Source organism: Notechis scutatus, chromosome 1, assembly GCF_049901735.1.
Source record: "Notechis scutatus isolate UNSWTSFEM ecotype Mainland chromosome 1, rNotScu1.2, whole genome shotgun sequence".
In the NCBI taxonomy this organism is placed as follows: Eukaryota; Metazoa; Chordata; class Lepidosauria; order Squamata; family Elapidae; genus Notechis; species Notechis scutatus.
Genome location: NC_142009.1, coordinates 110,550,847 through 110,567,357, shown reverse-complemented (window position 1 = coordinate 110,567,357; position 16,511 = coordinate 110,550,847). Strand labels below are relative to the sequence as shown.

Sequence of the window (16,511 nt, the reverse complement as noted above, 5' to 3'; positions counted from 1 at the left end):
TGTGTTTCACTGCGCACGCACCCTCCCTGCTTGAAGCCATTCTCGTAAACATTGGAAGACACACACACACACACACACACACACCGGGGCCTGGTTACCTACTCCTTCTCTGCGAAGCCGCGGGGCTGTTGATGCGAGCTGCGAATAGAGAGCAGCGGTTATTAATCCAGCAAAGTAAAACGCAGGCGAGGTGGCGCGTCTTTGTGATCTACCTAGAACTTGAACGTTGAAAGAGAATAAGTCGAACCATTCCTTGTTTCTAGGTGAATTCGCTACTAGACTAGCCAATAGCGCTAGAGGATAATGGGAGGGAGGGAGAGCCCAAACATAGTTATAACTAGCTTCTCAAAACTTTTTGAGAACATTTGCTGTTGCCGGAATGCTTTTAATAACTCCCGATTTGACAATTAAGAGGCTATTTTTTGTGATTATGTTTACCATTGTACATTAGCTCTGAAAAGAACTGATAAAGACATCCCCTCCCCCATCATACTTCTTGGACACTTTTCAAACTATTGGCCACTTCCTTTGAAAATTCACCTCGACGTCATTTTACTGGGATGATCCACATAGGCACAATCGCAGGCGCATGCCTTTAGAGCCAGTTCAGTTTAGCTAAGCGCAACGAAGGGAGGGACACGCACATAACCCAGCGCCCTGGAGGTCTGTCCTTGCAACCCCCAAGGCACCTCGGCTTCAGCAAGGGATTTCAAGCTCCAAGCGCTCAACCTGAAAGGGTCTTACGAGCTCTCCCGGAACCAAGAGGTGACGTCTACTATCCCTGGCGTCCCCTTTCGTGTTTGCCTATGCAAATGTAATATAAAAGCTATGTGTTAGACACCACACACACACACACCACGGAGAGAAATCTTACTAACAAAATAACCTTCCTTGGAGTGATAAACTGCGGAGGGCTGGCTGAAAGGAAGCTGCCCCTAGCTTGTGGTGCCCGTAAATTGTCCCGCCTGTCTTGGCAGGGCCTTTCATACAAGGGAATACTGGAGTGTATGCCGTGTCTATAGCCTGGCCCGGAGCAGTCTGTGGTTATTGCACAACAACGCGCCGTCTCTCTCCTTGGCTTGGCTTGGCTTGGAAGCAGGAGATAGGACAACGGGTGCAACGTGGAGATAGCCTTGTTGGAAGGAAATGTCTGGGGCACGTTTCTCAGAACAATGGATGGATCCATTCCGGTTAAGCACCCGTTTGACCTCCGCAAGGCCAGTAGTGCTCTGTTGAAAACCAACCCTCGATGAGAGACGCCTTCCTTTTAAGAGGGTTGGTTTGGAGGATCTATTAAGCAGCCGGACCCAGCTATTGCCGCCCCCCCCCCACGAGGGACTTAAGTCATCAATGGATTTAATCAAGGATGGGGAGGGAATAGTATTAGATCAGGCAGTTTCGCTTTCCCTGTCCCTAAGCTCCTGCAGGACCAACACGCCTTCTTTGTGAAGAAAGAAAAGTGGCTGAACTGTAAACTCGCCGGTGGTCTCCCGGGAGCGAGAACCTTAGCACACAATCGTCGCCTTTTAGGTTCGCCCCTGCGCTTAAGCGCAAAGCTAAGCCTTCAAATTCTAAGTTTTGTTCTCCAGCAGCACCTGCTGCTGCGACACTTTGGACACCCTTCCCCCTCCCACCCCATCTTTCTTATCCTTCCATTGTGGACAAGGAGGAGCAGGTTTCTCTTGGATTATGGGGCGCCAAGACCCAAAGAGAAGTGCTTGGAGGGAGGGAGGGAGGGTGGGTGGGTGGGGGAGGTGGCAGGAAAGCCCTCGGCACTGCGGACTGCACTGCCACTTCAGGCACTTCTTTGGAGAATAACCCGGTCACAGCGATAGTAACGAGCCTCACTTCTAAGCCAGCGGGGAGAGCGCTTGTTATCTACATTTCTAATAGTGCTGACAGGGCGAGCCTCGCTCCCGAAAACGCGGCGCAAAGTTGGCGAGAGAAAGTCTCGCTCAAAGTGAGCCTTCCTTGAAAACCGGGAAAGTGGCTCCGTTATAGGCAAAGACACACACATACACACCCCGCCAACCACCTGGGATCTCCAAGGAAAGCATGGAGAGAGGCCCCGGCAGGCAAGGGATTCTAAGTCCAAGCCTGCAATCGTTGCTTTCCCATCGAATGGATAGGCCCTTCTCTTTCCTCCCTCTCGCTGTCCCTTTGCCCTCCGTGTGCGAGAAACGAGGCTGGGGCGGGAGGAGAGAATTCAGTCAAGTTGGCCATTAACAAACCGGGGCACCCCTCCTCCGGCCCTCCGGAGCACTTTGCCCGTGCTGTTTTGCTGTTCCCTGCAAAGGAGAGGCGGCTGAGTTTTGAACGGCTTTGAAAGAGGGGTGAGTCTCATCTGGCTCCCCTACCCACCGGGCGCAGCGCAGGTGGCCAGAAGCGACTGAGCGGCTCCTTCTGCTTTCTCAGTGTTTGTTCATCTGTTTCTCGCCCCCCCCATCTCCTTTCTTTGCCTGTTCCTCTCCCCCCCACGTGCGTGCGCTCCTTCCTTCTCTCCCTCCTTAGAGTTTGATTACAAAGAGATGGGGGGAGAGAGAGAGAGAGAGACGCTGTGTTGGAGGCGTGGTGTCAGCACCAGGGCCGGGGCCAATGGGAGGCTCCCCCTGAGCCGGTTGCTAGAGGTCTCCACGTAAATCAAAGCGCAGGGAGCCAATGGGGGCCGGAGGGAGGGAGGAGAAGGGACGCGTGCCTTTGCAGTGGGCTCTGCCAAGCGGACTTGCGGGGGAAGCGAGCGGCGAGAGGAGCCCGAGGCGAAAAAGTAGCTGTCAAATGCGCGGCTCCTTTAAGCGGAGCCCTCAGTCCGGCTCGGAGAGTCATGGCGACCACAGCGTCTAGCCACTACAGCCTGCTTACCTCCAGCTCGCCCATGGTGCACGCCGAGCCGCCGGGGAGCATGCAGCCTGGCGCCGGCTACAGAGACGCCCAGGCTCTGGTGCAGGCGGACTACGCGCTGCAGAGCAACGGGCATCCGCTCAGCCACGCTCACCAGTGGATCACGGCGCTGTCCCACGGCGGCGGTGGCGGCGGCGGGGCAGGCGGCGGAGGCGGCGGAGGCGGAGGCGGCGGCGGGGGAAGCAACGGCGGGGACTCGCCATGGTCCCCCAGCCCGCTGGGCCAGCAGGACATCAAGCCCTCGGTGGTGCAGGCCGGCGGTCGGGGCGACGAGCTCCAACAGCAGCAGCAGCAGCAGCATCACCAGCAGGCGCAGCAGCAAGGCAGACCCCCGCACTTGGTCCACCACGCCGGGAGCCACCACGCCGCCGTGGCCGCGGCCGTGGCTTGGAGGACCGGCGGCTCGGCTCACCTGCCGCCCGGCATGGCGGCGGCTAACGGCGGCGGCCAAGGCGGGCTGCTCTACTCGCAACCCCCGGGCTTCACGGTCAACGGGATGCTGGGCTCCGGCCAGCCGGGCATGCATCACCACAGCCTGCGGGATGCCCACGAAGAGCCCCCGCCGCCTCCGCAGCAGCAGCAGCAGCCGCCCCCTCACCACCCGGATCACCTCTCGCAGCAACAGCAGCAGCAGCAGCAGCAGCACCCGCACCACCACCCGCACGGGGGCCAACCGCCGCCGCCTCCGCACCACCACCACCACGAGGCGCACTCGGACGAGGACACGCCGACCTCGGACGACCTGGAGCAGTTCGCCAAGCAGTTCAAGCAGCGGCGGATCAAACTGGGATTTACCCAAGCGGACGTGGGCTTGGCCTTGGGCACCCTCTACGGCAACGTCTTCTCGCAGACCACCATCTGCAGGTTCGAGGCGCTGCAGCTGAGCTTCAAGAACATGTGCAAGTTGAAGCCTTTGTTGAACAAGTGGCTGGAGGAGGCGGACTCCTCGTCCGGCAGCCCCACCAGCATAGACAAGATCGCGGCGCAGGGGCGCAAGCGGAAAAAGCGCACCTCCATCGAGGTGAGCGTCAAGGGCGCCCTCGAGAGCCATTTCCTCAAGTGCCCCAAGCCCTCCGCCCAGGAGATCACCTCACTGGCGGACAGCCTCCAGCTCGAGAAGGAGGTGGTCCGCGTGTGGTTTTGTAACAGGAGACAGAAAGAGAAACGCATGACTCCCCCGGGAGGGGCTCTGCCGGGAGCCGAGGACGTGTATGGGGCCAGCAGGGACACGCCGCCGCCGCACCATGGGGTACAGACTCCTGTGCAGTGAACTCCGCACGGGGCGGAGGAGGAGGGGGCTGGGGGTCGAGGGGGCCGAGCCCAGGCCTCTTCCCTCTGACCCGACTCCTCCGATCCTTTTGATTGTTTCCCTCCCCCTTTTAAAACAAAGCAAAAAGCAGACAAAACACAAAACAAAACAGGAAGGAAGGCGACTGCACTGAACTATGCTTGAAACGGTAGCCAAGTGGGTAATGAATGAGGGTGTGTTTTGACCTTTACAGGCGAGTAACCTGGCAATGAAGTGCAGTGAGTATACGGAGGGATGTGTGAGAGGCGAGAGGGTGCCTGCCCCCTTCCTTCCACCCGTTGGCTCGCAGCATGAGCTCCCCCCTTCTCTCTCTCTCTCTCTCTCCCTCCCTCCCTCCCCCCCTCTCTCTCTCTCTCCTCCCTCTTCCTTTCTCTCCCTTTCTCTTTCTCTCTATCCTTTCCCTCTCCCTTTCTCACCCTCTTTCTCTCTTCTCGGCAGCCAGGCACAGCCCCCACCCCCGGCCAGGTTCTTAAATGAGAGAGGAGTGAAAAGGAACATTGGGCTTGACTTAGCAGCCCAACCCTTGAGGGATTTAAGCCAGGTGCACCTCCAACACTTTTTGATCTCGGTTTGTGGGGAGGGGGGGTTGGCGGTGGGCAGGCAAACGTGAAGGCAAGGAGGAAGGCTTCGAAAGGCCAAGCTGACAAATTTGTGCTGCTGGAAATGGATGTTTGCCCCATTATTCATCTCTTTCTCATTTGCCGGTAGGGGAGGGGGCAAGGAACGATTTGCATTTTCTACCTGGCCCAGGGTAGGCATCCCTATGGATCTGGCCTTTCCTTTTGGTGTGGGTGCCTTGAAGTTTGAGGTGGAAGGCAAGTTTAGTTTGCTCTTTCTGCTGCCTTTAGGGAGAGGAAGCGGAGCTCTTTATATCTTGTGAAAACCAGAAGAAAAGAGAGGAGGAAAGGTGGAGAGGGCAGAAATAACAGCTACTTCCCACAAATGTGGTTCTGAAATTATTCAGCAGCAGAGATCACCTGAGATAGTTGGCATGTGAGAATTGGGAAAGAAAAATGGAGAATGAAGACTTACTCTTAAGCCTCCTTCTCTTAAGTGGATGTAGTTCTTCATTATTCCCAGCCAGAGTGCCCTTGCTGTCCTCTCTGAATTATCCAACCTCTTTGAATGTCAACTGGGGAAAAGTCAAAGAGTTTGGGCAAACCACAATTAATTGATCCAAAAAGGGGGGAGGGGAATGGACTGAAAGCTCTGGTCGTTTTTCCCACCAGAAAGGGGCACTTTGGGGAGAGGACTCTAACAATGGGATAGAAGAAGAAGAAGAAGAAGAAGAAGAGAGGGCAAGAGGGAGAGGATTGTTTCACTTGAGAAAGGTCCTTCTATATGCCTTGCATATCCAGCAGTACTCGAACCTTAGGACAGTGAAAGTGACATCTGCTTTTCAATGTGAAAGGAAGAAGGGGGGGGGGAGCCCCTGAAGGCAAAGCCCTTCATTCTGGGGGAAAGGGAAAACCTCACTGATCAAAGTAACAAAGCTCGGAGGAGCAGCTCTGTGATCCTAAGGTAGAGCATTTCCCTTTGATTTGCTTTATCAAAGATTAAAAACCTAAGGGATACCCCTTTTAAATGGGGCTGGCTGGCTTCCACCTCCCGAGCTTCCACTGTGAGTTCCGCAATAGAAGAATTGCAGCCATGGCAAAAAAAGAAAGAAAACTCACCCTGGACCCATTCATCTCAAGGGGAGGTTTGACTTCAAGGGAGAGAGGTTCTATCAAAAGAGTGCTGCTTCCTTTGGATAGATTTCGTCCCATTGAAATAGGAGGAGGAGTTCAGGCTGATGGGTGTTGATTCCCTGGAATCAGCGGGGATTGATTTCCAAATCAAAAATGACTGTGAAGATTGCTTTCAAAGTCAAGGGCATAGTTGAGGAGGCAAGTCCCAAGCCTAAGGTGGCTGGGAGGCCTTGTGCAGGTGGGAAATTTTTCCTCTAGGGTTTAGCATCTCAAATGCTGCCTGACAGATCAGCTTAATGGTATGAAAAAGACCAGCTTTAACTCTAGCCGGCCCTTATTTTTTTGAAGAGATTTCAATGGGGTGAGAATAAAAACCAACCTAAAAGACATTTTTCAATTCTCTCCTTTACCACCTCATGGTATTAATGGGTACATTGACTTGATAGAAAATCCGGTTAACTTTCCCCAAACAAACCAAAACAACAAGGCAGAAGGTTTTTAGAGAGGAGGGAGCTGAAGGAGAGCCTTGGAATTGTGTATTATATTCCATATTAGGGGTAACCACTGAAACTGTGATCGTAATTCATTCTGAAACATCTACTCAGCACAAAAACAGGGGTGTCTGTGTAACTTTGTTTTCTAATCATTTTTACAAAAGTTTGCCTGTTGAAAATTCTGAGGCCAGACGAATCTTCTCTTGGAGAACTTCTCAGATTAAATGTTGGGTTAGGTCAGTTGGATTTCAGAAGATTTTGGTCTCCAAGAAGGGTTGCTCTAAAACCTCAGTCGGACACCGGAATTTAATTTCCCCATTAGCTTTCTAGACAGTCTTTATTATGTTGGGTTCACATTGTAGGGATATTCTCCCCCCCCTAAACAATGTGGATACTGTTTTCTTTTTGAGATTATTGTGGCTGCTCTTGATTATAAGATGGAGACAAACTCCTTATCTGTTGGTATTCAGGTCAGGAAGGAAGAAGTGGCAGCAGGGGGACAGTAACACTTATTAATACCTGGGTAAGGTCAAAAGAAGGAGTTTGGAGAAGGTAGACCTCTTAACTCTTGGCAAGATTTACCTAAAGATAATTTTTTAAAAAAAGTTACCAAGCAAACCTTACCATTCTGTATATATGTTTAATATTTGTCCTTTGAAATGCAGAAATAGTTGAAATGTTTCCTTTGTCTATTTTTTTTCTTTTTCTTTTTAAATGCTACCCAGGGAAATATTTTCATATCATTTTTAAGTGGCCTGCCTCAATGTATATTTATTTCTTCTAAAGCAAACAGGTTCTGGAAACTGTTTTTTTTTCTGTAGCTTTAAATGAGTAGGTAAACAAACAAAAATTCTATATGGGATGTATATTTTTTTTGGTTCAGTCTCTCTAAAGAAATACCTTGTTTTTGGTACATTTGGATGTGCTCAATACATACATTTGGAAGTGGGGAAAAATAAAAGCGCAGAGATCCTTATATATTTATGTTAAAGTAATATTTTATTATCTACATAAAACAGAAATACACAAGACCTTTATAGTTTCTTCGACTTATTGGCATATCCTTTATTTTTTGCTGTCGAGGAAGGAATATTGAGTGACAAAATAGTGTGCTTGTGTGTGTGTGTGTGTACTCCTTTCTCTCAAGGGGAATAGAAAATAGTTACTTCTGTTGAAATGGATTCTCTGACCTCCCCTTCACCCCTTTATTTCATGACATTTTGGAATAAACTCTATGCCTGATGGATAAGGCAGATTTTTCTCGTTTTGGTAGTGTAATGATGCTAGTTGGTATCACGCAGCAAGAATATAGGCCTGCAAATTTAATGAGAGATTTAAGTTGATTTTAAAGCTTGGGCCTGCCTGTATATCATGGGTAGCCAGCACAATGTGTGATTGCATGCCCTGAACATATCTCAGGGACCAAGTGAGATATGGGGAATTCGAACATCTGTTTGAATATATGGCAAGAAGTAATTCTCACTGGGAAAAAAATAATAAAGTCTCTTGATATTCATTTGGGATAGAAGGTTAGCGGCTTTTGAATCACTCCTCAGATAGAAGGTGGAAGGTCTTTAGACATGCAGGTTGAAATAGTAGCAATTTAGTACAATTGATGTTCTTTTTCATAACAGATACAGTGCAATATATCTGTGTGTGTGTGCGTGTGTGCATGTAGAAGGAGGGAGGTTATCTGCATACGTGCTCTTTTTAATTAAACTGTTTCTGTCACAAAAATGTTTGCATTCAACTGGAATTCCTCACTCAGATCCAGTTTAGGTGAGAGAAGTTCAACATTTTCTCAGGAGAGCAAAAACTTCTATCAAAAGAGATTTGGCAGCAGGGGCGGTTTTGTTTTGTTTTGTTTTTAGATTTCCAAAACCTAAACTGTTCTTTTCCCTGCAGTGGGAAGGCGTCCTCTGCGGTCTCTGCATCTCGAGGACCTGAGCTTATGGTGATAGGACTTTTTTTTTTTTCCCTTCCCAAGGCGAAAGCGTAGAATCAGGCCTGTGTTGCGCCTTTGAGGATTGAGGTGATGGAAGCCGGTGAGCACAAAGGCCCGCTTGCAAAGAGGATAGAGCAGAAGAAGAGCGGAGAGCTGCTCTGGCTGGTTCATGGGTCGAGGATCTTCAAAGGAACAGACCCATTCTGCGGGTGTGCCTATGAATATCTGGGTTTCGCCTTTCCTACAGTGGGTCTCTGGTCCTTCGTTAAGGCCCCATATCCATCCATCCATCCATCCATCCATCCTTCCTTCCTTCCTTCCTTCCTTCCTTCCTTCCTTCCTTCCTTCCTTCCTTCCTTCTTTCCTTCCTTCCTTCCTTCCTTCCTTCCTTCCTTCCTTCCACCAGACCCTTCTCTCTCTCTCTCTCTGTCCCCCCTCTCTCTTCCCTCCCTCCTTTAATGGTAGTTTCCAGGCTTATTAGATTTAATCATCTTTTCTAACTCCTAGTCAATATTACACTCATCCCAAACAGATTCAGCTAAATGATCTTATCAATAGTCTGGAAGCCAAGTGACAGCAAGAAGGAGTGTTCTGCGACCACAGATATGCTGATGGGTAAAAATGTTTAAGCTGGGTATAGATTGGATGTCGTTTTGGTCAATAGCTGGCTGAGTATTTTTTTAAAAAAAAATAAAAAATAAAATAAATAGCGGCGAGGGCGGGTGGGCGTCTGAAGCAGCGAAAACTGGGCAGCCTCTGCCCTCTGCAGGACACCCGAGCGGCCTCTCTGCAGCGCTTCTTCCCAAAGGCGAACCGGACGGGGGAGGGGAGAGGACACGCCAGGAAAGGCCTCGGCGGAGCCAGGCGAGGTTTCATCCCGCGCCCCCTTGGGCTCTGGCTTGCAGGCTTGTTTAAAAAATAATAATAATAATAATGAGAAAAGGCGAGTTTGCTCAAAACACACGCGCTCCGCCATCCCGCCCGCGCGCCAGCCTGTGCACGCGTGTATTCCCGCGAAGTCTCAGCGGGACAGTCCCCGTCTGTTGCCTGTTGGGGAAACAGAGCAGCGGCCACTCCCTGCAGAGAAGGGTCGGGTTGCAGGGAGAGGAGGAGGAGGTGGGGTCGAGCTTCTTCTGAAAAGGCCTCTTTTCACCACCCCACCCCGCTTCTCCAAAGACAGCCGCCACAGTCTGAAGTCTCTCAGGAACTTCTTCGGCTTAAGGAAAGGGCCTTTATCTCCATCTGCATCTGTCCTTCTTTTTAGCGCTCTGTCGGAGATCTCTCGGGAGAACCACAACCGGGGAGGGGGAAGAAACTTACCCAGGCAAAACAGAGGGTTCTCCCCTCACACACACACACACACACACACACACCCTTTTCCTCTCCTCGACCAGAGCGGTTCCTTCGGCTTTTCCGATTTCCCCCATTCCGTTTTCATATCTTTTGACAGCAATGTCGATTTTGAGCCAACGGCAGTAAATAATCAAAGTGAGCTGGGCAAAAGGTGGGGTGTTTAAAAAAAGAAAAGAAAAAAAGAAAAGAAAAGCAGCCCGTGGGGTTGAACTGTTGAACTGGGTGACTGGAAGAGCAAAGCAGGCGGTTGCGTTAGTTCCCGGAGCTTAAGTCACCTCTCGCTATTTTTTTGGCGGGGTGGTTGAAGTTGAAGTTGAAAGTCATTGAGAAGGTCGCTTATTTATCTGGGAACGCGTCCCTAGCTTAAAGGGGGACTTGAGGAAGAAAAGTAAAGAGTAGCCGGAATAAAACAGCGGTTTGGAGAAGTTGCGAAAAGCGAGAGGAACAGGGATGCGTGTTTGTTGTTGTATTATCATCCCCATCATCAGTTATTTTCTCAAAGAATAGTTAATGATTGAGCCAGTCCTGAACCAATATTAAGGGAGGGAGGGGTTTCTCCTGAATGAAAAGTTATTAGGGACGAATTGATTTATCTATTCCTCTCCCATTTTTTTTATAAAAAGAAAACAGTCTAAAGAAAGGTTTTTAACGCGTGGTGTTTTGTTTTGTTTTGTTTACCAGTTAAATTAGGAATCGCTTCTCTCTTCCTTTTATAAATTTGCTTCTCCCCATCCTAAGTTGTCGGGGTTCATGTTTACATTCCTGGGCCAAGCGATAAATGAATATGTAAATGAGGTAGGTTTTTTTGTTTTTTAATGGCACAGGGGCGACGGGCTTTGCATGAGAAAAGAGCAGTTTTCTAGCTAGCCACAGTCTCCATTCGCAAAGCGGTTGTATTCGCTGGTGTCCTTGTCATTCTATGAGGACCGCAGCTTCATCCCACCCACCCACCCCACCCCAAAACGTGCCTTTACGATCAAGGGCAGGGACACAACTCGGGGGCTTTCTGCTGTTTTCTATGTCTTTGTTTTTTACTTGGTACCATTTTCATCTATCCAAATCTGAGCATCCCTTGCCGCGGTTAAGGTTTGGGGCCCTCTCTCTCAGTTATCCTCCCGATTCGGTTCGAAGACGAGCCGCATCTCTCTCTCTCTCTCTCTCTCTCTCTCTCTCTCTCTCTCTCTCTCTCTCTCTCTCTTGCAGTTTAATTTGCCCTGCGTCTTTCAGGTGGACGGTTATCAGTTATTGCGGGGGGGGGGAGGGAGGGAGAAGACGAGTCCCAGTGCATCGAATTAGGCTGACAAGGAGTCTCCCGTCCACATGCTTCTGTATGGATGGCAACTTAATTTCAGTGGGTTTAGTCAGCGCCTCTATAAGATAGCCGGTGTACTCCTCCACATGGATTTTAATAGAATTAGAATATAATTCTTTATTGGCCCAGTGTGATTGGACACGCAAGGAATTTGTCTCTGGTGCATAAGCTCTCAGTGTACATACAAACAACAAAGTGGTTAGGTAGACATCTTTACGTGTAAGTAAAACCCAGGACTACTGTCTGTTCCCCTTTTCATGTGTATTTTACCCTTCGCCCTTGAAGTGAGCTAGAGAAGCAGACCTTGACAATGGGAAGGATGAGGAAAGGAGAGCGCCCAAGGTGTAGCTTTGTAGTTGGGACAGCTACCAGGCCCAAAGGAGTCGCCAGCCCGTTTATTACACTGTGCGCATCTCCTGTTGAAGGCAAAAGAGCAAGCCGGTTAGAAAAGCAGATGTGAGACCTGAAAAGAAAGAACCGGGTTCCGTACTAGGCTCTGTCAAAATTGTCCGAGGATAGAGAAAGCAGGGCGATTTTCAGGGGCAGATTAGTAACTTGCTGGTGGGAAAAAACGCCTTTTCATCCCTGGCTAGCTACAAAGAATGCATTTTCATTTGGCTGCCAATCCCTGGATTGCGTTCGGTTAACTGAAACTTCACTTCTGCGCTCAGCTTCGTCTTCTGTGCAGAAAGCCCCATTAAACACATTGCGAAGTAACTTCTGGGCAACAGGCGCAGAAGAGGAAAGAGCTGAACAGCTAAGGAGTCAGATGGCTGGCCTGCCAGATCAGAACCCAATTCAGAACAGGCCTCTCTAGACTCAGTAGAGAGCATTAACCTCTGGATCGCACTGTGATATTACAGCCCAGCAAGCAGCCCAATTCTGTTAAAAGAGAGAGTGAAGTTCTAGGAAATGGGATGAAATGTGCTTCTGGGAAAGGAGGGATGTAGTGTGATTTGCCATAATGGGTTCTATCAATATAGGAAATTCCTAACCCTTTCCCGGGTTAATAAACTACTTTAGCCCATTTTTATTTAAAGAGAGACACGTAGTTCTTAGCTGAAAGAAACTAGCGAGGCCACTTCTAAAGTTACATTAGCGTTGTTGGAGTTGTGGCTTGGTTGCAGGACTGAGTTGTGAACAGACATCAGCTAGTATCAAGCGACTAGAACATTTGTGAAAAAGCAAGAACGATTTATTCTGTTTAATTAATGGTACCGGTTTGTTTTTAAAACATAGTCGTTATAACCCGGCTTTATTATTGCCAGACGGCCAAGAGTGTCAAGATGCAGCAAATAATGTCGATTTTTTAAAAAAATTAAATCACTGGGGCTATACAGAGCTTTTAAAGTCTTTTTGCTTCTTAGTTTGTCCTTGTTAAGAAAAGTCCCATTGCTGTGCAGTAATTTATGCTCGGATTTCAATCAGAGAGCGCCCAACGTGTAGCTTTGTAGCTGGGGCAGCTACCAGGCCAAAGCGGAAGGGGAAATGGAAAGATTTCCAACATTTTCTTTTTAAACACCCTTTGCCAGTGAGATTTTGGGTGCTTGGGTAAACATCGATGCAACTATTGGACTTATTGGCTTTTTATTCTCAATCAGCAAATCTAGAATGCCTCGTGGATCTCTTGGAAGGCAGGAAATCTTTTTTGCTTCTTGGTCCGTACTTGTGGCGTTCCGGACAAAATGAATCCCTTTTTCAGAAAGGGTGATGGCTAAGGCCTTGCCCCATCCATTGGGGCTCTTATTCAAGAAGATCCATTGATTTGCAAAGGGTGCTGAAGGAGACCTTCCTGGGTAGCCCAGGCGCGGAGCCATCTGCCGCCTTGGGTGACTTTTCCCTTTGTGTTTTGTTTGCTAAAGCGGGAAAAGTTAAGGCATCAGGCAGAGACGAACCACATCAAAAGTGATGCTTCGCCGGTGTAGGGGGAGACTATACCCTTGTTCTGCCAAGGAAGGGTGTTTATAGTGTTGTTTTGTGTTTTTTAATTGCAGACTCGCAGCTAGTAAAATTTGAAGGTGGGATTGCTACCGATTTCCTCCTGGTTTCTGTGGAACTAACATTAAATCTCTCTTACGGGTGGCGTCACAAATCTTACCTCTAGCCTACTTGCCCTTGTTTCTGTGTGATGCTTCTCCCACCCATCCCAAAATAAAAGTATTTTAAAATGAGGTTTTCTTAGAACCCTTTGAGTTTCTAGACGCTTCAGCGTTTATACTAGTTGGGAATGTAAACAGCCAAGCAAAAAGTTAGGAGATGAACCGGAGCAGGCGGGGAAGACAACTTGTATACCTCGCTCCGCAAACTTCAGAGGGTGCATTTCTTCCCCCCGCCCCTCCTTCCCCCACCAAACTTTTACGGGAGACAAAAACAAATAGTAACAACGGCGAAAGGAAAGCTTGCAACGCGTTTCGAGGCAGAGCGTCTCAACTCTTGAAACCAGTGGAGGTGACCGTGCAATTGTCCTCTCCACTCCTTTCCCACCCACCCCGCGCCCATTTTTATAGGCTTTTGATGATCTGAAAAGGCCTGAAACCGCCTTAAATTCGCGGAAGCCCTCCCGATAGTTAAGCTGGATTTTCTTTAAAAACATAGCGGACCCTTCCGTTCCTGGGACAACCCTGCCTGCCCAGAGAGCCATCTCTCGCAGCCGGAGATTCAGCTCCTCCAACCAAGCCCCAAGTTCCCAGTTTCTATCGGCAGGTGCCCCCAAAGGAGGTATCTGCCTCGGTGCAGCCCAGCCTCTCCCCAAAGCCCAGCCCAGACTCCCAGCAGCCCAGGGGTAAAGTTTGGGGCGACTTGACCGCCCTTCTCCTCTCCTCCAGGCGCTCAGTGCCAACTCTGGGTAGGCTCCAGCTCCGCGGTCAGTCAGCGAGGTGTGCCAAGAAGGAGGGCGCTATTTATTTCCCTCTGCCTGTGGCTTGCGAAGACATTCAGGCAGGCACAATCATTACACTAATTTGTATTTGATTGTTTGGGCGGACGAGGGGTGAGTTTTATTACGCTAAAGCATTCAAGCACGCACGCACCACTGATTAGCAGTATACATTAAATAAAGTTATTTGTACACATTGTCTTACCACATATAGGCAGACTTATTATTCTAATTACTCTAATTAGGGCCTTGCGATGGCTTCTGTTTGATCTAGGGATCCTTGGCTCCGCGCTGGTCCTTTTTAGGAGGGGGAGGGTATAATTCGCTCCCTTGAAGTTGTCACATTGGCCCCCTCCCTTCAAAAGACATAAAAGTGCCGACAACTACCACTCTTGATTAAAAGCGGACGATTTACGCCTGGGCTGAGAAAGAAAGGGGTTTTTTGGGGGGGAGGGGGTGTTTGAGGATGCTTCTGAAGGTCCCCAGCACTCCAGCAATAAATTTGTTGTTGAATGTTTAAAATTTAAACGTGAAACTAACATTCAAACGAATAAGATTTAACTTTTTTTCTTTTTCCCATCCAAAGATTTTTTCCCCCCTTTTAGCAATGGTCTAGGTCCCTAGGACTAGGTTAGGTTGAGCAAAGTCTTTAAACAGCGCGATCATCTGCTCTTTACTGCTTTACCTATCCATCGATATTGCCTTTGGTGCTTGCCCCCAATTGCGCAAAGGTCGAGATTATTCTGGGAAAGTTTGTTTTCTTAAAAGTAAAATGAAGGCAACCATTTCTAGTGCTACATTCTTATGACATAAAATGTAATAACTTATTTATTTTGGGCTAGCTCTTTCTCCCCTTCCCTCTTCCCCGAAAAATAATGCAGAAATTTTATTCCTCCCTCTTTGAAATATAGTACCTACACTGTTTGAAAAGGAGAATTATTACTGTTACTCCTTTGCTCACTCTCGAATTGTAGCAATTGCTCCCGTTTACAAAATGCAAATCCCTCCCTCCTTCCTTCCTTCCTTCCTTCCTTCCTTCCTTCCTTCCTTCTCTAGAAGCAAGTTGCAGCTGCTAAATCTTAAAGAGTCTCTTTTTCAGCCTCGACCAGCTCTTCGGTGGAGAAAACCGTCAGCTCCCAGCCACCCCTCGTCTTTTCTTTCGTAGATGTTGCCGTCGGTCTTTCTCCGAGGAGCCGCTGGCTTCCTTCTAGCCCCGCTCCCGGGTCACAATCCTATCCTCCTCCTCTTCGTCCGTCAACGGCTGGGAGCAAAGGCAGAGTTTGAAAAGGGGGCTCTCACTCGCTGCCCCCTTTCCCTCCCTGCTCGGGTCCGAAGTCGAGGTGCAGCTGCGTTTGTGCTTTTGCGTGCTCCTCGGGGATGCTACCCGAGCGACCTTTGGCGACGTTTTGGCGAAAGGCGCGGGCTAGTTGGGATGGGGGGAGGGGAAGGGGGCAGGCTTGTTTTTTTGGCGGGATCCCGCGGATCCCCCCGAGGCTTCTGCAGGCAGGGCGCAGGCCTCCTGCCCTTTTCCTCTTCTCCCGCCTCCAGATCCTTTGTCGCGGATCCAAGTCAGGAGGGGGTGGGGCCGGAGGGGAGGGAAAGGCCAAAAAAAAGGGGTTGGGAAGGATCCGAGGGGCGTCCCGCCGTGGAAAACTACCGCCCCAGCGCCGAGCCGCTTGGGGCAGAAGTCCCAGCAGGCAAGCCCAAAGGACGGGCGTTGGGAATCGGGCCTCGGCTGGAGATGCGGGTCTCCCAACCGGGAGAGATCAAACATTCTCAAGCAGGACTTGAGCTGGCAGCCAGAAAAGGACGGGCAGGGGGAGGGGGGGAGAAAAAGCGCGCGCGGAGGGGGGGAGGGGGAATTCGCGTGCGCGGGCTTTAGAGCCAGCCAAATGCCCCTCTGCCATAAAGATTCTCTGTGCCACAGGATTTATCCTTCCCCCGAGAGTTCATTGTACTACACAGCCTGGCTGCCCTTCTCGCATGAATCTGTTTTGTAACAAAGTCTCCCCGGCGTGGGTATTAAGAGAATAAAGCCTCCCTCCCCTTCCCCCCTCCCTTTGATTCTCCCCCCCCTTTCCCCATCTCGTCAATGCAGCAGCTGCTCTAGAGAGGCGCTGCTTCCGAGCCGCGCGAAAAGAAGCCAAAATAAGAACTCGAGCGCCCCGCAGCGGCCCCGAGGCGAAGTTAAGCTCGGAAAAATAGAAGAAGAAAAAAGTGGGGGGGGGAGGAGGAGATGGGCCCAAAAAAGCAAAGCAAAACAAAAAAACAAAAAAAAAGCCAACCGGGCGACCCTCCCAAGCGCCCCTTGCACGTTGCGAAAAGAAAGGAGGGAAGCTTTGGCTTCCTACCCACTTTGGAAGGCGAGTTCACAGGTGTTTGACCCGGTTTGGAGGGGCAGAAAGGTTAAGAAACAAAGGAAGGGGAGGGGAGCGAGAGAAGAGCAAGGCTTCTCCACATTCTCCCTTGATTGTTTTCTGGCTTTGCTTCACAGCTGGAAGAAAATTAGGGTTCTGGAGGGAAATAGCTTCCATAACTAGGCGGAACCGAAATATGGTTTTGTCTTTCTGCACCTTTCTGCCTGATTTTCCTGGGCCGAGATTAAAACCATTTTGCCTCCCTGTACCCTGCCAC

General features: G+C 49.7%; 1 protein-coding gene across 3 annotated transcripts in view; it reads left to right on the top strand.

Moving 5' to 3' along the window:
• Window positions 1-16,511, top strand: part of POU3F2 (POU class 3 homeobox 2) — a 50,709-nt gene that overhangs the window by 29,646 nt on the left and 4,552 nt on the right. Inside the window, exon 1 of one of the 3 annotated variants that reach the window (XM_087943071.1) lies at window positions 2,732-3,919. The exons of 1 other annotated variant lie outside the window; for it this stretch is intronic. In XM_087943071.1, coding sequence (XP_087799197.1) covers window positions 2,822-3,919 — 1,098 coding nt within the window. In that variant the 5' untranslated portion in view covers window positions 2,732-2,821. Of the gene's footprint in view, window positions 1-2,731; window positions 4,148-16,511 lie in introns of those variants that run through there. One more of the 3 variants, XM_026666514.2, reaches the window with a different exon arrangement.